Here is a 19718-nt window from a genome sequence, read left to right as displayed (position 1 = left end):
CCCACCCATTCATAGAATCGTGAGCGGCGCGCGTGCGCACTGGAGCTCTCTGCCCTCCCATTCATAAAAAAGCCATTTTCCCAGGCAAGGGTTGCAACATCGCCGCTGAGGCAGCGAACAGAGCTGACAGCGCGGAGCTGGCGCTGCAGGGCTCAGGGAGCTTTGCCGGCTCCTCCGACTGACGTCTGCGACTTCAACGGCGACTGACCCACTCGGGTTCGGGGATTTACACAGACGTGGAGCGATGCTTGTGACTCTGCAGCTCCTCAAAGTAAGTCTACAGCCGGTTTGGGGAACCAAAAGTACCCCCTCGATACCGTGACGCGGCTCCCCTCGGGCTGGGGCCAATGGTGCACTATTTCGATCCGCTTTAGTGTCCCTTCCCTCGGTCTGCGCCTCCTCGGGTCCCTTGCGGTACGCCACAGCTACCAGGCGCGCCCGGCCGGCACGGCGCTGGGGGTGTTCACAGCATGGCACTGCCGTTTTCGACCCCAGGCATTGCCAAGCCGGGCTTCCGCGCCCTGTGCGACTCTGGAAGCCCTTTGAGTGTCAGGGGAGTTTGCCTCTGGCCTGGCCTTTTCTCCTGCCACCACTCTCCTTGAGCGCTGGAACCCGCAGCCCCGGCTCGCTCTGGAGCGACCGCTTGGGACTGGGGGGGGGCGCCCTAGGTTTAGGCAGCTCTCCCACCCCCGGGCTTCGTGCCCACGGTGCCAGCTCTGCCGTGGGTCTTCCCAGCTCGCCTTAGCGGCCTATGCTCGACGTAGCGTTTTCTTTCTTGGTTCCGACCCGTGGCGGACAAGGTTTTCTACCCTTCTGCTTCTCTACTGGATGGTCAGCGTGGGGCCAGTCAAGGACTGAGCTTTTCTGCTCCCTCTCCTTGGCTATGAGGTTCCAGGCCGTCTGACCTTTGCTCGGCTGCCTCATTTTATGCTGTACAACTGCCTTGCTTCGCTTCTTCTGGGCCTGAGGCTCCTTAGCCACCCGGTGCCCCCCTATCCTCAGACATCGATCTTTGCCAAGCCCCAGGGCCCCTGGGCCTCTCACTAAGGCTGTGGTGGGGGCTGAAGGTGCGTTTACATAACGCCGGGCTTGTGGGAGCTGGAGGAAGAGGTTGCGTGCGTAGGAGAGATAAGGTGCCCACTTTCCCTCCTTGTTGGTACCAGACTTGACAACACGGAGAATAGAGGATAAAGACGGTATGTTCTGAAAAACTCGGAGTCGCCAGGGCCACGGGGGCATTGAGAAGGGTAAGGGGGAGGATGGGCTTGGCCAACCCGGGCAGCTGGAGCTTGGCTCCATCACTGGGGCCACGGCTGTGCCCCAATTCCCTCTCCAAGCAGACGATCAAAAAGCATTTACAGTAGCTGCTCTTGGGCAAGAAGACGGTTTCTCAATTCTTTTGATTGGGGGCTGGGGGTTGTGAGCAAAGGAGGCGAGAGGCAGAAAGATGATTGTATGACTTGAAGGAATGGAGTTCTAGGCGGCGTGAGCTGGAGGGGATTGCATGCTGAGTCGAGGGGGAGAGCTAATGGCTGGGCATCCATATTGTCAGGCCTGGCTCGGGGCAGAAGGCCTCCCACTGCGCAGGGAGGCTTCCCAGAACCCTGCGATGCTACAAGGAAAAGATAGATTCTTTGGGGGGTCCTCAGACTCTGGCAATCTCCTTCCTCTTCAATGTCTCCAAGCCAGGGGCGTGATTTCCCCATTTTCAGGAGAGGCAAAAGGAACCTGGGGCGTGCAGGAGTCTTGCACATCTCTGTAGCTGACCAGCGCTGCAACCTTCCTGACAGGCCTCTACGTGGTACAGAGCTGGAAGGTGAGACCTAGAGTGGTTGGGAAATAGGGGTTTATCAATCTCTTAATGAGTTCCGTCTGGCCTAAGGCCCTACCCAATATTGCAGTGCTGTATTTCACAATGTTTAGAGTTCTCCGGATCTTCACACAAACGGAGCGTAAACATCTGAAATTTTCTGCTTCTAACTCTGCTTTAGTGGCCTGTGCATATGAATGGGTCCAGGAGGAAAGGACTGCAGTCGCACAGGTCCTTTCTCTGAAAGAAAGAAGTTGTAGGGTTGACACGCCTGCCAGAGTTTGAATTTCCTCTGTTGCTACTTCTTTGAGAAGAGGGTCCCATGATTCCAGGAAAGTCCTCGCCAGGCTAGAGCAGATTGCAGAACTCTTAGATGGTCAACTAGGTGGCGGGAGCTTTAGTGACATCCCTTGGTTATATTCCATCTGAAATTTTTAGACCAGAGTTCAAGAGTCACTTCCCTTCTCCTGGGATGTCCCAGCCCTCTCCTTGGGTCTCACGACCTTTCCCACATTTCCTTCTAAAATGGTAGCCTCAACCACAGCTTTGGTTCAGTCTGGTGGGAGGAGACAGACAGCACATAGACTGGATCCATTCAGGGAAGGTGGGAGGCTGGGCATCTGTGGTCCTTTTTTTTTTTTTTTTTTTTTTTTTTGCCTGTATCTCATTCCAGAATTTGGAAATTACCCTTTGCCCAGTTCATACCTCTTTTTCACTATCTTGCAAACTTAGCGAGCGCTCTATGCCCAGGGGGTTGGCTGACTTTCTAAAACAACAGAAAACAAATGAAGGCAAATCAGTGATCCAACGTTAAGGGAGACACAAAACCCATTAAAATGTTCTTAAGTGCTAACATCTTTGGATCATACATAAGGGCTTTAGATCCCACTCTCTGCCGTCAAGTGTCCCTTAATGCGGTATCTTTCAGCCCTGTTTTGGATTCATATAGCATTTTAAAATTAATTTATTTCTGAGACATGGACTCATGATCTAGTCCTGGTTGCCTTCAAACCCACACAGAGATCCTCCTGCCTTTGCCTCCCAAGTGCTCGAATTAAAGTCTTGTGTAGCTGGATCCAGCTAACATTTTTCTTCAATTCATGCCTGTTAGATATGGCCTGGGTGTTTAAGGTGGCCTAAGGGGGAAAAAAAGAAACAGCCCTCATTTGAATTTAATTTGGTTCTTAATCTCAGGTGTCTGCCCTGTGGTGCAACCAAGGAGGGAGTTCCATGTGCCTAGCTGAGGGAGAATAACTGCCATTTGACTTAAGTTTACTACAATGTTTGGCACTTGGAGAGTAGACTGAACAGGGTTTCTTGTTTGCTAGCTGGCTTGCTTGTTTTCAAACAGGGTCTTGTCCTGTAGGTACAGACTAGTCCTGAACTCTTACAGGGTTTGTTGTTGTTGTTGTTGTTGTTGTTAGTTACATATGTGGGTACTACCATGTGAATGCCTTCGCCCACAGAAGCCAAAGCTGTTGGATCCCCTGCAGCTGGAGTTACTGGCACTTGTAAGCTGCTTGATGGGATGGTGGTGCTGGAAACCAAACTCAGGTCCTCCTGAAAACCAGTATGTGCTGCTCTTAACCACTAAGGCATCTCTCCAGCCCCATAGCCTTGAGTTTCTAATTCTCCTGCCTCCTCTTTAATCCTGAGTGCCGGTTTTATAGATGTGCTATCTCGATGAGTTGTGCCTTGTTTTGATTTTGTTTAATTTTTTGAAACAAGGTCTTGGCTGGCCTGGTACTTCCCATGTAGACATGCTCACCTTCAACTTGGAGCAATCCTCCTGCCTCTGCCTCCTGAGTGTTGGTATCATGAGCAGGCTCCACAGATCCCCTTTTACAACAGGATTTTGTTTTGTTTTGTTTTGTTTTTAAATAAGGATGGTAAAAGGAGAATACAGTGACTAGGTTTTTGAGAAGAGACAATGACTAACACAGGGAAATTTTGTGTGTTGTTGGTCCTTTCAGACCAGGCTAGGGGTTGGTAAGCAGTGGACTTAATGAAGAACAAACTCTCCAAGGGCCTGAGGGAGGGACCAGGGGCAGCCAATAGGGCTGCTAATGAGTAGCTAGAACTAGGCTTCACTGTTAATCCTGCACTCCTAGGAGAAGCCTCAAGTTTTAAAGACATTTAGAATAAAAAGCACAGCAAGTACCTATAATGTAAAAGGTGGGGTATTACTGGCTCTTAGGGAGCTGGGGCTACCCTGCAGATCCGGGACAGCTGACTAGGTTGGAGAATGTACCCGCGACATGTGGTCAGGCTTAAGAGGCCCCGCTCGCTGTTCAGCTGTGGTTGGGTTGTTCTTAGGAGAAAGGGCTTCCAGTCTGTGAAGGAAGAGAGAGGAAGCAAGGCATTGTAGAGAGTGTAGAGAGAGCACAGATGTTCTAGGTCTAGCAGAGGAGGGGAAGGGGCCCCCCGGGGCAGGTGGCCACTTGGAGAAGAGCGGTTTCCCTTGTCAGTCTGTTTCTGGCTGGGAAAAGGGGAAGTCATTTCCTGTTCAATCCCAAGAGAGAGCTAAAATCTATTGTCAGTTCTGTTTCTTGGCGGAGCTAAGGGAGACAATGAGATGATGACTTCTAAAAAGAAGCCTTCCAAGGTGCAGGAGTCTGCAGGCTACACTTTGGCTTGGACCAGTAGTTCATGAATGGTGCTACTGGTTAGCAGGCTCCATCTAGTCCCCTTCCTTTGTGACATGGCTTCTGATCCCTCTGAAATGGGGTACTGGGCAGACAGCAAGTACAGGGGTATGAATACGCCAACACTGAAACTTGAAACTGGTCAGAATTGCTCGAAATACAACAAGGGAAGGGAAAAGGACTGGAAACTGGTGATGGGACACCACTGCTTTCTTTTGGGATACCCTAACATGGCCAGCTGTGAGAGCTCTTTAGTGCTAGTAAAGTAGGGAGCTGGTGAGGGTGTGTCCTCAGACAAATTCAGCTGCCTGCCTTCCTTCCGCTGGGCCAATTCGGCTTCCCCCATAAGGCCCAGGGAGGGAAGTCCGGGGCTTTTCCCTAGCCCCTCTCTTAAGCGTCTTTCTAAAAGCACTAAGTCATCCTCTGGCTGTGGCTTAATGAACTAAACTGGGACAGTGTCACAAAGGACCAGGCATCCGTGTTGCAGAGGGGCGGGTGGGATCTTGCAGCCAGACTCCTTTATTCTGTGTTGTTGAAAGGGTTAAACAAGCCCTCTGTGCAAGCACCCGCTAAGACTGAATGGGCAGCAGAGAAACTGCACATTCATTCAGAGCTTCTTGCCAGTTTGTCATTAGCTGACTTGTAGATTTTCGTGTACAACCAGTAGGTTGGTTGGTTTGCCCAGCTTTCCCCAGCTCCCCTACTTAAGGTAGGATGACCAACTTGTGAGAACAGTTGACATGCCTCTTGACTCTTGCAGCCTGTGTCTAGTTCCCTCCCCAAAGGTACCTACCTACCTTTGGCAGTGATAGTCAAGACAGGCAGCTCTGAGCTGCCAGACCAAGCTGCAGATCAAGGGACTGTGATAGGAAAAGGGGTGAGGGGTGGAGAGTTTACTGATTCAACAGCTCTGGCCTCTTCTAGTTTCCTTGAATGTCTTTCCTTTTCCCTCACCCACCTCCTCTCCCCTACACACCTGCACTGGAAACTCTTATCATCCAAGATGCCTCGGATGCCCCAAAGCTTAGCTTGATGGGTGAGGAGGGGGAGGGAGTCCCCTTTCACCCCAGTATTTCCTTTCCTTTAAGGGCTGTTTTATAGTGAAACCCCGTGAGGTTATCTGCGTAGAGAGTAGAGATGCAAAGACTTCCACAAAGAAAAGGGTGAAGTGTCAGAAAAAGTAGCCCAAAAGACTAAATTGAAATTTTTAGCTAGCGATCAGAGACAAATGCCCTATCTGGCATCATTGATCTGCCGATTGGGTTACTGAATCTCTCTCTCCACCTCCACTCACACCCTCAGGGCTGGTAGCTTAATAGCTGGGGTGATTCCTGAAGGGTCCATGGCTAGGAAAATGATTGGTGCTTGTACAATTTTCATGGATCACCTAAGGTAAGGAAAACTTCCACAAGTTCTTGTCAGCTAGGGCTCTGAGACTTCAGCCCCAGGGTCACATGACTGTATAGAAATGAATCCCACCCTGATCACTTGCTCTATCTACCCTGTGACCCTTTGCGCTTTAGAGTGCCTTCTCCCTCTCTCATGCGTGTGCATGTATGTGTTGTCTTCCCCAAATGTCTCTCTATCTTATTTATATGTATGTGTGTTAGTATGCATGTATGTATACCACCACATGCATACCTGATGTCCTTGGAGGCCAGAAGAGGGTGTCAGATTTCCCTAGAATGAGAAATAATACATGATTGAGAGCCACCATTCGAGTGCTGGAGACGAAACCCAGGTCCTCTCCAAGAACAGCAAGCACTCTTAGCTTGCTCAAGTCCTCAAGTCCCTCTGCCTTATCATTGGAGATAGGGATGGGGTCTTTGATGGAACTCGATGATGATCTAGCAATGTGACTGGCCAGGAAGCTCTGGGGCTTCTCCTGTCTTCATTACACTAGGGTTACAGATCTGAAAAAACTACGCTTTAGGGATAGAACTTAGCCACAACCGCCACCACCCTTGCATGACTAACACTCCGCTGACCAGGCATCGCCCTAGCCCTTTGCTTTGCTTTTCTAACTCCAGAATGGGTGCCGTCCCCTAAAGTAAAGGTGAAGAGTAAATGAGAGAATGCATGACCAGGTGCAGCCGAAAGCCAGGCACCAGGAAGGGTTCCATAAATATTAGACCCTCCTAATAATTAGCAATTATTATTAATATTAATTGGTTGAGGGGGAGGTGACTGGGAAAGTTCCTTCTTATGCTAATCATATAGCCTTGAGGCACTTCCTCCTGCTAAGTGCAGGGCTGGGGCTGGCATTATTTCCATCCGGAATCTTCCAAATTGACCATCAAGCTCTTCCCAACAACTTACTGAGGCAAAGCCTCCTGTCCCATTTATCTTACATAATTCTCTTCCTTGGAGGAGAAGCAGAGGTGCCTGTGGAAGTGTACTTAACACCTGCAAAGATGCACAGACTGAGGGGTGGCAGTGTCCCAGGGTGGAGACTGATCTTGGAAATAGAGCTCAGATGGGAGAGGGGGTTGCCAGGCCAGGGAGAAGACCTAGGGTTGTGCTGAGGGGTTGTCAAGACAGGCTGTCTAGGAAATTGTGTTTCTCAGTCAGCCACATCAGTTCAGCAGAGGCTCTCAGAGGCTGGCTGGGGCAGGCCTAAGCAAGTGTGAGCTTTGGCTCTCTGAGCCAGCCGTCGAGGGTTTGCTAAGATACTAGCTGGAAGAGTTGAGGGTTATGGAAGGGAGATGCCGTTTTGAACATGCCTTCTGGAACCAAATGTCAGATAGATGCTGTGTGTCCTGAGAGACCATACTTTCTTGAGGCTGGCCTAGACTGTTGGCCCAGATGTTGACAGCTGCCTCTGGAGCATGAGGGGAGCCCGTGGATGGCAGGGCAGTACCTTGCTGCCTCCAGTGGCTGCTCCAAACTGGTTTCATGGCTTGGAGAATCTGTCTGCTCGATTCCAGGGCCTGTGAAACATCTTTCAGAGTTGCCTGTGCTTTTTGCTTCATCTGCAAGAAATGCAGCTGGGTTGTTTGTTTGTTTGTTTAAGTCTTGGTATCCTGCTTGGGAAATCAGTCTGCCTCTGTGGCTTAGGAGAATATCTCTTCTTTCTCCTGGCTCAGCTACTCGCTGGGTCCTGAGATAAAATCCCTAGCTACAAGGGCCAATATAGAGGCATTTTGTTGGCAGGTGTTCCCAACCTGGGCTTTCTGGAATCAGAGGCTCATGTTAACGTAGTCCAAGGAGGAAGTTTCTGGCTGAGGCACTACTTGACTGACACCTGGGAGTCTTACCTATAACAATTATATTATGCAAAAGTTACATTTTTTCCCCCTTTAACCAAAGCCCTGGAATGAGAACCTGGGGCTTCTAACTAGCTGATCATTTGACCCCAATCTTAACATTTTCTAGAGGAAAGAAAGGCCTTGGGAACCTTCTTAGAACAAGTGTACTATCTGAAAGGTAGCCTTCCTTAGAGATGCCCTCTGCGAATGGATGCCTCTTCCCAACACTGACCACAGCGGTTCACTTGAAGCTGCCTTGACAAGAGAATGTTCTTCAGTGGCGGGCCTTGCCAGGTGGTGAAGGCAAAAACTGACTCAAAGGTGATGCTCTGGGCTCTGAATGATGGCTCACACTTGTCATCATAGCAGTTGGAAGGCTGAGGGAAGAGAGCCTCTGTGAGTTCAAGACCAACCTACGCTATTACATAGTAAGTTTCAGACTAACCTACCATGTAATGTGAGACCTTGTCTCAATAAAGATCTCTTACATTGAGAACTTTCGGGGCCCTGTACCTGGTAGTTTTTATCCAAGACAGACAGGGAAGTAGTGTATGAAGAAATACCTGCAGAGCCAGTAGTCAGTGAATGATCTGTGAGTGAATGGGAGCTGTCTGAAGACTGAGCATCGAAGCTGGTAGAGAAGGACTGGATGTCTTTGCATTTAGTGGCATAGATGATGCGTACACTGATGGCTGTTGATAGCCCTTGTTTCATGCAGACTAGAAGCATCCAAGGAAACACTTCAGTTAATGTGTAACCAAGAGCAGGGGCAATCATAGTAGTGAGTTTCAGCCCCTCCCTCCTTCACTATGACACTTTACCATAGTTTGATTCCCAGGGAGACAAGTGTCACTCTCCTGTAATACTGAGATGGTCCCAGCAAGTGGGGTAAACGGAACTAGGAACTAGAAACCTACCTCACACCCCCCTTGACAACACCTTTGATAGTTAACATCTTTTGAAAGGGCATTTACAGCAACACCACCCTTGACACAGCCCAGAGCGTGTTGTCTTTCTGAGACCCTTCTTCCTCTTCTCCATCCTCCCTCCCCCAGTCCCTTGAAGTTCTTTGTGGAATCTTCCCACAGTGTAATCTTTCCTTTGGATTCCAAATTGTGTCTCCCTTGAGCAGAGGTCCCGGCCTTCTGCTGCTATTTCTTTAAATTGATCTCCATCCGAATTCCAAATGTAAAGGTCAGCAGGCAGGGAAATGGCACTTCTAATAGAAAACAATGTGCACTTTCTAAATTTGAACCAAGCCGTTTCCGCTCTTTGATTTAAGTGACTTCCTGGGGTTCCGTGTCAGGCGCTGCAGTTGAATCTCTGGCCAGATGCCAACTTAAAATTGCACTCTCTCAGTGAAATTAGAAACTGATCCAGGGCTGGCTTAGCTATTCTAGTAAATAGCATTTAGTCTGAATGTTCAGCTCAGCACTTGAAAATGGGTGATGTGAGTGCCCCTTGAGAGGATTTCCCATGCAGGTTGCTGGGAGCTCACCTACCCAGGGGTTATTGGCTGCTGGCGGTGGCTGCTCTTGGAAGTGGGAGTAATGGGATGCGCAGGCATCAGATGCATCCCTTCCTTCTCAGGAGCCAAAATGAAGGCTTTTGTTTCTCCTGCTCATGAGCTCTGGGCAGCACACAGGAGCTCCTATATTGACCCCATACATGGTCCTCAGTGCCCAGAGCGGAGCGCTCCCTGCAGGACTTGGGAGTGCTTCCTTAGGAAAACAAAATGGTTTTCTTTTGAGGCAGTGATGAACTGTTTAGTACTTTCTATGTACCCAGCTGTGTGCTAGGTACCGGGTGTACATTTATTTTCTCATTTCATCCTTGCAAGAACTCCTTTAAAGAGAAAAAAACTCAGGGTCCCAGCACTTACCACAAAGAGGCAGGTGGATTTCTGTGAATTCAAGGCCAGCCCAGGTCTACACACAGAGACCTTTCCCCTGCTGTCCCCTCTCCCCAAAAAGGTACTAGGAGGAGTGAGAGGGCTCAGTTGGTACAGGTGCTTGCTCACAAGTCTGAGGACCTGAGTTCAATCATTATCATCATACATAAAGGTGGAAGGAAGACAGAGGGAAGGGTTTGTCCCCTGGCCCAAACATACATTAAAAATCATTTCAAGCTGGGTGGCAGTCGCACACGTCTTTAATCCCAGCAGTTGGGAGGCAGAGGCAGGCGGATTTCTGAGTTCGAGGCCAGCCTGATCTACAAAGTGAGTTCCAGGACAGCCAGGGCTATACAGAAAAAACCCGTCTCAAAAACAAACAAACAAATTTCAGCCAAGTAGTGGTGGCGCACGCCATTAATCCCAGCACTAAGGAGGTAGAGGCATCAGGATCTGAGTTCGAGGATAGCCAGGGCTACACATAGAAAACCTGTCTCAACCACACACCCCCCCCCCAAATTATTAAAAGGGAGTTGTAACTTGTTCACAGCAATGCTGTTAGGATTAAAGCTGTTTTTTAAGGCAGTCTTACTGTTTGAGCCCAGGCTAGTCCCTCCTTGCTTCCACCTTCCAAGTTCTGGGATTATGGGCATTTACCACTATGCCTGGCCCCCTCCCCTACCCCACGTGGTAGTGCTTATGACCAAAGCCAGAACCTGTGAGGAAAGCCCTCTACCACCAAGCTGCACTTCAGCCCAATAGATGTCATTTCTTCTAGTATTGTTATCTTTTGAGACAGGGTTTCTCTGTGTAACCCTGGCTGTTCTGGAACTAACCCCGTGGACCAGGCTGACCTTGAATTTAGAAATGCCTGCCTCTCAAGTGCTGGGATTACGGACATGTGCCACCCTGCCCAGCTTACATGTTTTGACCATTAAAGCCTTGGGAATTTCTAGGATGTTCAGTGAAGGAATTAAGCTCTCGTTTTATTTAGGCTCCCACGACTTCATCTTAAGACCGAGAGGAGTGTAGTAACAGGCCATGTATTGATGCTTGGAATCCATCTTCTCCTTTTCCTTCCTCTCCTTCAGGACCCCTAGAAGCCTGTCCCTTGGTGCAGTTCAGGACCTCCAGCCTCATGGAGCCCCCGGTTCCACAGAGCAGCGTCCCTGTGAATCCCAGCTCAGTCATGGTGCAGCCCCTCCTTGACAGCAGAGCGCCCCACAGCCGGCTCCAGCACCCACTCACCATCTTACCCATTGACCAGATGAAGACCAGCCACGTGGAGAATGACTACATAGACAACCCTAGCCTGGCCCCTGCCACGGGTCCCAAGCGGCCCCGGGGCGGGCCACCAGAGCTGGCTCCTACACCTGCCCGCTGTGACCAGGATATTACTCACCACTGGATCTCCTTCAGCGGTCGGCCCAGCTCTGTAAGCAGCAGTAGCAGCACTTCCTCCGACCAGAGGCTCCTAGATCACATGGCTCCACCGCCCGTGGCTGAGCAGGCCTCACCCAGGGCTGTGCGCCTCCAGCCCAAGGTGGTTCACTGTAAGCCGCTGGACCTCAAAGGCCCGACAGCTCCGCCAGAGCTAGACAAGCACTTCTTGCTGTGTGAGGCCTGTGGAAAGTGTAAGTGCAAAGAGTGTGCGTCCCCTCGGACGTTACCTTCCTGCTGGGTCTGCAACCAGGAGTGCCTGTGCTCGGCTCAGACGCTGGTCAACTATGGCACATGCATGTGTCTGGTGCAAGGTATCTTCTATCACTGTACTAATGAGGATGATGAGGGCTCTTGCGCCGACCACCCCTGCTCCTGTTCCGGCTCCAACTGCTGCGCCCGCTGGTCCTTCATGGGCGCCCTCTCTGTGGTGCTGCCCTGTCTGCTGTGCTACCTGCCGGCCACAGGCTGCGTCAAGCTGGCCCAGCGAGGCTACGACCGCCTGAGACGCCCCGGTTGCCGCTGCAAGCACACGAACAGCGTCATCTGCAAGGCAGCCAGTGGGGACACCAAGACCAGCAGGTCTGACAAGCCTTTCTGACACTTTGGATGAAAAAAACATGGTCCCTCCTGCCAGTCTCCTGAGACTGACCTTGCTCATCTGTCCTCTCCTAAAACCCTAGATTGGGAAGAAACCGGCAGAGAACACTACTGCCTAGCCTTGAGTCCCCAAAAGGATGAAGATGTACTTTGGGGATTTTCACAGTCTTGAAACTTTGTTAAACAGCAGTGACAGTGTTAGGGTATGGTGGTAGGGGGCCCAGTTTTCCTATTTCAGAAGACGGAAGACAGATGCGGACACAGGGTCTGCAAGTTCAGCCACTCAATGGCCTTCCCAGCCCCTCTGCTTCCTCTCATTTTGCCATTCTCTCTGGCTCCTGCTGGAGCCTTCTACCTGGGAGGAACAGCTAATGGGAGGCAAGATACCTCGAGGAAGACCCTCCGAGCCTTGACTTCTATCTTTGCCGCCTCCGTCCATGCCTGTTGGCCTTGGCCTCTTGGGAAGGTGCACCGTAGCCATTCCTGCTGTATGCACTTGATGTCCGAGAACAAAATCGCCGGTAAGCTGCTGCCTCCCGTGAGTAGCAGGATGGAGAAGGAACCACCTGGCAGTGTGTTCCTCCTAGCTTTCAATCACTAACTTGGGGGTTGTCCGCTCATCACGCCATCCTCCAGTTCACAGACTGGCCTGCCTGCTATGCGTCCTGAGCACTCTTTCTACTCGGATTCTTTGTAGAAACTCGCTGGGTTAAGAAGGCCAGGATGACACAAGCAAGACCAAATATCATTTTGCCAATGAGTCTGAGGCTGTGGTCTCTGGATCCAGCCATGATGTTTTTATATGTTTAATTAAACTAGATGCTATTGGTGTTTAAACAATAATAATACAACAACCTTGCTTCCTTTTGGGCCACCCCCAGGAAGGGCTGATTTCAAAATCTGGGGGTAAGCAACCTCAAGGAGCGTTTCCCCTGCACATCGAGAATGGCAAAGAAGAGGCCGTACCTCCCATTGGCAGGATGACAGTTGAGCCGAACTGGGGTTGGGTTTTCTTGTGATTCTGCTGCTTGCTGTCTCTAGCCTTTTGTGTATAGTGATGCGTCTGTCTTTATGTAAATAGAGATGACAGAGTCTATTTTAGTGTTAAGAAGCCCTGGTGGGGAAGTCGGAAGATGCCAGAGAAGGTGGGGAACGATCCTCCAGGGGCTGCTGGGTTTGAGCCCCACTTTTTGTGTGCACACACACAGACACCCCTCCCAACAGCCCCCAAAGACGTAGCAACTCTTTCTCTCACGGTGCTAAAGGACTCAGAACGCGCAGCCCGTCCAGTGGGTAGGTACTTGTTGCATGCAAAAAGCTATCGTGTCTCTGGTCCTTGCCCCCAGCTGTTGTGTGGGTGGGTTTTTTTTGTTTTTTTTGTTTTTTTTTTTGTTGTTGTTTTTGGTTTTGGTTTTTTCTTTGTGTGGTATTTTGTCCCCATCCCTGCCTCTGATTCAAGAAATAGCCTGGGTCAGAAGAGGTACCCCAGGTAAAATTGAGAGAGCATTAGGCAAAAATCATGTGGAGCATTTCTGGTTCTTTTGTGTGAGCAGCCCCTAGGGAGGAGGCAAGGAGTCAGGTAGCTGTAAGTGGAGTGTACCTATTGCTCTTTTCTCAAGGATTCACCCCCACCCCCACCTTGGAAGCTACTAGTAGTAATAGTAACACCTTATGATTTAGAATAAGTTAATTGTAACCATAGGTATTTATTGATTGGAGGAAGGGAGGGTTTTATTTTCAGCTTTATTTATGCAACATTTACTGGCTTGTAAAAGGCAAGTATAAAATCCTGCATCTTCATCGTCTATAACTAATCCATACATATACCTGCCCTTGCCACATTGCAGTGTTCTTGCACAGAACGGAAGGAAAGATAGAAGACAAACCCCTGCGATCAGCAAACCACTTACACTAATTGAATGTATTAGAAGCTTTCTGAAGGGGCTGGAGATGTTTTCCTCGAATGAGGGGTGTGGAGGGACCCCCCCCCCAAAAAAAAACCCTGATAGCGCACACGTGCACTCTTTCTAAGAAGCCTGGGAGCTTCACCCAGGGTCCCTCCCTCAATTTGTATCCACAGGACAGCTGACCCAGTGGCAGGTTGCACTTTGGTGATCTTGGTCTGCATACGTCTGTGGACAGTTGAGCTATATAAGCCGTGTATGCGCACATGCACACGTGACACTTACATACACAGACCCTCTACCACACAGACCCTGTTTCCTGGCAACCCTTCCCAAACCCTGACTTTGTGTACATAGCTGTAAACACGGATTTGGGGGGTTTTGGTTTGCTTCCCCACCTCACCAACCCCTTGTTCTGGTTTGGAAATGATGTCTACAGAATTCTTCCTCCCCACAGAAGTTGACCTTGGGACTCACTTGCTCAGTGGTAAGGGAAGGGGAGAAGGAAGGAAGGAAGCATCCTTTTTCCTCTGCTCTGTTGTTTTTTCTCTGACTTCTTGGCAAACACACATAGGGGATGCAAACACAGAAAAGGGGTAGTTTGTTTATAGGGCCCCCTCCCCTTCCCAGGTTAGTCAACAGGCATTGGGAACACAGGCTCTCACAAACAGAACATTTCTGTAGCTGTTTCTGACTTCTTGGCTAGCATTTGCAGCTTTTGCTTGGCTTGAGTTAACATCACTTCCAAAGTGCCAGCTGGTTCCCACTTCTAGACCTGGGGTGGCTGTCAGTTGTGCCTGGAGCCAAGGATGGCTTCCGGGATCTTTCTTAAGGTGCCTGGGCTACTTGGTACCATTGTAGGGAAAGGCTGGTTCTCCTGTAAGCACTCTGGGGGCTGAGTTTAGGCTAGCAACATCTTCCAAGGTACCATCAATGCTCCTCAAGCCAACTGGAAGAGAGCAACGAGCGGCCTTTCTCAGCGATGGGAGGCATCCTTACGACTGATAGGTTCTTTGAGCTAGTGTAGTTCTGCATCAATGGGGCCCAGCTGGATCACAGCCTCAAGGGAACAACACATACCAAGTTGGTCAGGGGCAGAACCAGGCAGGTACCCATCATTCTAGAGCAGCTTGGTCTCCAGTGCTGCTCCAAGAAATAGTGGAGGCGTGTGGGCAGCACACATTTGCACTGTACAATTGAACATCCGGGGCTTCCCCGGCTTCCCAATTTATGCATTTGGTGAGTAGCTCCGTGCCCTTCCCCGCTCTGTAATGGTGGATGTCGATCCTGTGTTTCCATTTTGATTGTGGGTGACTGTGCTGTTTCTTAGCTTGCTTTTCTCTTGTGTCCTGTGGTTGATTTCCTGTTAGCAGCACTAGAGCTGTGCCCAGCACCCCACTCCACCACATTCCTGTGTCTCTGTAGCTCCCCCTCCCCGCCCCTGTTCATCCCACCACAAAAGTTACCACAGAAGGTTTCCTTTGTAAAAAATATTTATTTTGAAGCTCTATTTTAATAGTATTTATTTTAGAAAGTCTACTATTGTAAGAGTTCTTCTGTTTGTGAAGAAAAAAAAACAAGTTAAAAACTGAATGTACTGATCTAGAAGATATCTATAAATATATATTGTTAAATATACACATGGCTGCCATTCTCTTCCTGTGTCGTGTTCAGTTGCCTGACATCCCACAAATCCCACACTCTAGGCTGCATGGGCATGGGCACACAGTGGGCTGGGCGTCTAGACTGAGGAGACCCTCACCCTGCCTCTGGGAAGCTACTGAAGAACTTTGTACTTCATAGTGAAGCCAGCTGTTGCCATGGGATGCAAAAGCCTGGGTGCCCTGTCCTCTTACACAGGGTATCTGGGCTTTGGAGTTTTCTTCTTCTTTTTGAGATCTAGCCTTGCTAGCCCAAGATAATGCTAGCCCAGGATAGCTCTAAAAGTGTGTGTTACATGGTTGGCCTGGCCTGGCTGTTGGGTGTTCTAGTCATAGTTGGGTTAAAAAGTTTCTAAAGGTTGGGAAAAAGAAGGGCCCAATTTTGGTCCTGATGCTGTAAAATCTACAGGCTTCAAGGGGCCGTAGAGTCTTAGCAGAGTTCCAACAGGTTTTTACTGGACTAATGAGACCTCAAACCAAGGTCTTAACTTCTTAAGGCCTCCTGTCCGCTGAATGGCTTCCCAGACTCAATACCTGCCTACCTCTGTGTTGTGCATGTTGGGGTGAAAGGCAGACACTACCATGCCTGGCTCTGTTGCCTTCTCTTGGTCACTTAGTGGAATCCTTAGGCTCCTTAGGATCCAATCTTGTTCCACTCTTGAGGTTTTAGAACACAAGTAAAGGTTTAGGATCCCCTAGTCCCACTCTTTGAATTTTTTGAGACAGGGTTTTCTAGCTTTGCCTGTCCTGAAACTCTAGACCAGGCTGGCCTTGAACTCACAAAGATCTGCCTGCCCCTGCTTCCGAGTGCTGGGATTAAAACCTTTGTTACCACCACATGACCCATTCTACAATGAGTCTTCAGCCCCTGCAGTTTTCTTGTCTGTGTGACCTTTACCAGCCCTGCAGAAGTAACACTTTGGTCCCAAATCGTGTCTACCATGCATTGACTCATCAGGGTCACTCGTAGCTCGGTTGGTCAGGTTTACATTTTGATTCTGGGGGTTTTAGAGGTTAATAACAAAACCCCCTCTTGAGTTGCATGTGTGACCAACCACCCAAATGGCCTTAGGGAAAAGGAGGAAGCCAAGAATATCCACAAGGGAAACCTGTAACTGCTACCCTTGTCTTTCTTGTATGGCCTTGTACCTTCTTAGTTCCCCTGTACAGGTGGCTTTAGGGTGACCCCAAAGGTCGGCATTTTTTTTTTTTTTTTTTTTTTTTTTTTTTTTGCCTGAAGCTGCTTGCTTTAGAGATGCAGAGATGGAAGTTAGGGGGAAAGACTGCACATACCGAATGTAGAAAAGTAAACGGAGGGTTCAGTAGCTAGACTTGGGGAAGTCCACCATGAAGAAGCTTGAAAGTGTCCCAGTGACCAAATATAAAAGTAAAAGAGAAGCTATATCCACCTTCTTCCTGTCTGTAACCACATGGTGCTCTTCAAAGAAGGAATGGGCTGGGCCTCAGGCAGAGAAGCTCAGCGCTGAGTACTTTGCCAGCATGTGCAAGGGCCTGAGTTCCAGCTCCAGCACTGCCCCACCCCCACCCCAAAGGCCTTGGCTTGGTGGGACCCTCCCACCAAGAACTTACCCTGCACCTCTACAGCCTTGTCCCCTGGTTTAGAGTCCCCAGTGCACTCTGGGCTCTACCCAGCCTAGGTTAACTAATAGCTTGAAGTGAATCTAGCTTTCCAAAGCATGAACCCCCAAGAAAGACCCAGGCGGCCTGCCCCACACTGGAGGTGCTGCCAGATGAAAGCCGGGAGGACATTTTTAAGAGACCTGAAGTTTATTCATCGGAACTTTAATAAAACAATATGTCCATGGCCCGAGGCAGGTATAATTTTCATAATTTATGGGTCTCTGAGACAGGAAGAGAGCTCAGGGTTTTATTGTGTTTCGCACGATAAATGGCATTCCAATTGTCTGCCCGGTGTTCTTTAAGGCCTCTCGTCTGGCGGCAGTGTGGGCCTTCTGGAGCCCACCTGGGCCCGGAGGCCAGAGGCAAGGGCTAATTATGGATGCATCTGGACGCATTAAGCAGGAGATGACTGAGAAACTCCCTGGGCTGTGCTTCCTATGCCCACACGTGTGCTAACAGTAACTGCAGCAAGCTGAAAGCCCCTCCTCGCCCCTCCCACCCGCGCTCTCCCCATCCTCTCCGCTGGACCTGGAAAATCTCAGGAGGTAACTTAGGGCTCTGCATTAAAGAGCCAGCCCTCCACACCGCAAAGAGCTCCAGGTGAGGTTCAGATCGGAACGACTATCGGGAAAGTCTGGAGCCGGCTACGGAGCAGAGCATCGGGGTAACCGGCCAAGTGGAACACTTGCAGAGAGCGTCACTTGGGAGCACGGATGGGACATTACTGTTTACAATCTTGAACATGCCTTTAGTCCCAGCACTCCAGAGGCAGATCTCTGGGAGTTTGACACCAGCCTGGTTCTCAGAGCTGGTTCCAGGATAGCCATGGCTACACAAAGAAACCCTGTCTCAAAAAGCCAGAAGAATTTAAAAAAAAAAAAAGAAAAGAAAAGAAAAGAAAAGATGGGCGTGGTGGCACGCATCTTTAATCCCAGCACTCAGGAGGCAGAGGCAGGCGGATTTCTGAGTTCGAGGCCAGCCTGGTCTACAAAGTGAGTGCCAGGACAGCCAGGGCTACACAGAGAAACCCTGTCTCGAAAAAACCCTGTCTTGAAAAACCAAAAAAAAAAAAAAAAGAAGGAAAAGAAAAGAAAAAAGAACAAGAAAGTGTCAGACACGTGTAATTGGCTAGGTAGCTGCTTTTTGAGTATTTTTGAGCCAGCTTCACTGCAGATGCCATCATCTCTGTCACCTTCTGCCACCTACCCTTCAAAGCGTTGCTCCAGGGCAAAGATGGCCGTATGAATGCCAGTCTCAAGTTCCTGAGTTCATATTTTTCCTCGGGGGGGTGGGGGTCCCATTGCCTCAGCCTCCCAGGCAAAGTAGTTAAAATAAAAGCAGCCGTCCCTCATTCCAACCACAGATAGTAAAGAGACTTCCGGTGGGCAACTGCCACCTGATTGGATGTCTTCTTATGTCCCAGCTGCTGAGTGGTGTGTGGGAAAGGGCTCTTAGTGAACGTGATGATATTGCTGAACACGTTTTGACCTTGCATAAGCAGTTTGTGGTGATGGTGGGGGCGCACAGGACACTCCTCACCAAATCCATATTCGTGGTCATTGGTCCTGCTTCTCCTTCGCACCTAATGCATGTCTGTTTCACTTGAGTTGCTCCCGCCACACCATCTGCAGCTTCAGTTCCCTCTGAAGGGACCCCTCTAGTTATATGAGGGCTATTAGAACAACCAAAGCACGTCTCCCGGCAAGCTTACCAACCTGATGGACTAAATGTAGTCGGAGGAAGCCCGTGACCATGCTTGGTGCACAGTTGTTCGCTTGTTTTTGTTTTCTAACATTTTATTAAGAATCAAATTATCTTGGTTGGGTTTTGAGAAAGGGCCTCCTATAGCCCAGGCGCCTGACTCTTCCTCTCAAGTGCTGAAACGACAGGCGTGCACCTCCATACCTAGCTTCAGATGATCTCTTTTATAAGAATGGAACTGTTGCAAAAAAGGAAAACCACCAGCGAAATGAAGCTGCCAGGGCCAGGGGAGGCTCAGTAGGTAAAGGCGCCGGCTGTGTGCAAGTCTTGACAACCTGGGTTCAATTCCTGGGACCCATATAAGATGGTAGAGAGAACTCACCCCACAAAACTGTCCTCTGACCTCTACATATGGGCCATGGCTTGCACATCTCCCAAGGCACACATTAATAATAAAAGCTCAGCCTGGTACCGTGTCTCATGCCTTTAAACCCAGCATCCAGGAGGCAGAGACAGGTGGATCTCTGAGTTGGAGGTCAGCCTGGTCTACAAAGTGAGAAGCCAGGGCTGCAAAGAGAAACTCTGCGCCCCCCCCCCCCCAACCCCTGCCACACACACAAAAACCCCTAACTAACTAGTTAAGTTTTTTGTTTTGTTTTGTTTTAGACAGGGTTTCTCTGTGTAGCCCTGGCTGTCCTGGAACTCACTCTGTAGACCAGGTTGGCCTCGAACTCAGAAATCCACCTGCCTCTGCCTCCCAAGTGATGGGATTAAAGGCGTGCGCCACCACGCCTGGCACTAGTTAAGAATTTTAACTGGGGCTGGTGAGGTGGTTCAATGGGTAAGAGCACTGACTGCTCTTCCAAAGGTCCTGAGTTCAAATCCCAGCAACCACATGGTGGCTCACAACCATCTGTAATGAGATCTGATGCCTTCTTCTGGGATGTCTGAAGACAGCTACAGTGTACTTACAAATAATAAATAAATAAATAAATCTTTAAAAAAAAAAAAAGAATTTCAAAATGAAGCTGCCCACCATACCCTCTCTATACTTTCAAAGGGTCAAGTGTGTCAGCACACACCTTTAATCCCTCCTTTCATCTTAGGAGGCAAAGAGGCAGGGAGATCTCAGTGCAAAAGTTTGAGGCTAGCCTGGTTTAGTGATTTTCAGGACAGG

The 19718-nt window shown here is 49.6% G+C and overlaps 1 protein-coding gene and 1 pseudogene across 1 annotated transcript; one reads left to right on the top strand and one right to left on the bottom strand.

The window, feature by feature from the left end:
* Positions 1-93: 93 nt before the first annotated feature.
* Positions 94-15194, top strand: Spry4 (sprouty RTK signaling antagonist 4). The gene is made up of 2 exons (NM_011898.3): positions 94-271; positions 10686-15194. The coding sequence occupies exon 2, from the start codon at positions 10733-10735 to the stop codon at positions 11633-11635; it is 903 nt and encodes a 300-aa protein (NP_036028.2). The 5' UTR covers positions 94-271; positions 10686-10732; the 3' UTR covers positions 11636-15194.
* Gm19100 (predicted gene, 19100) lies at positions 17986-18583 on the bottom strand (annotated as a pseudogene).

This window comes from Mus musculus, chromosome 18 (assembly GCF_000001635.26).
Source record: "Mus musculus strain C57BL/6J chromosome 18, GRCm38.p6 C57BL/6J".
NCBI lineage: Eukaryota > Metazoa > Chordata > Mammalia > Rodentia > Muridae > Mus > Mus musculus.
This window is presented reverse-complemented; position numbering and strand designations above follow the sequence as displayed.

Coding starts and splice junctions, on each gene's coding strand:
- Spry4 (NM_011898.3), top strand. CDS start 10,733: ATGGAGCCCCCGGTTCCACAGAGCAGCGTCCCTGTGAATCCCAGCTCA.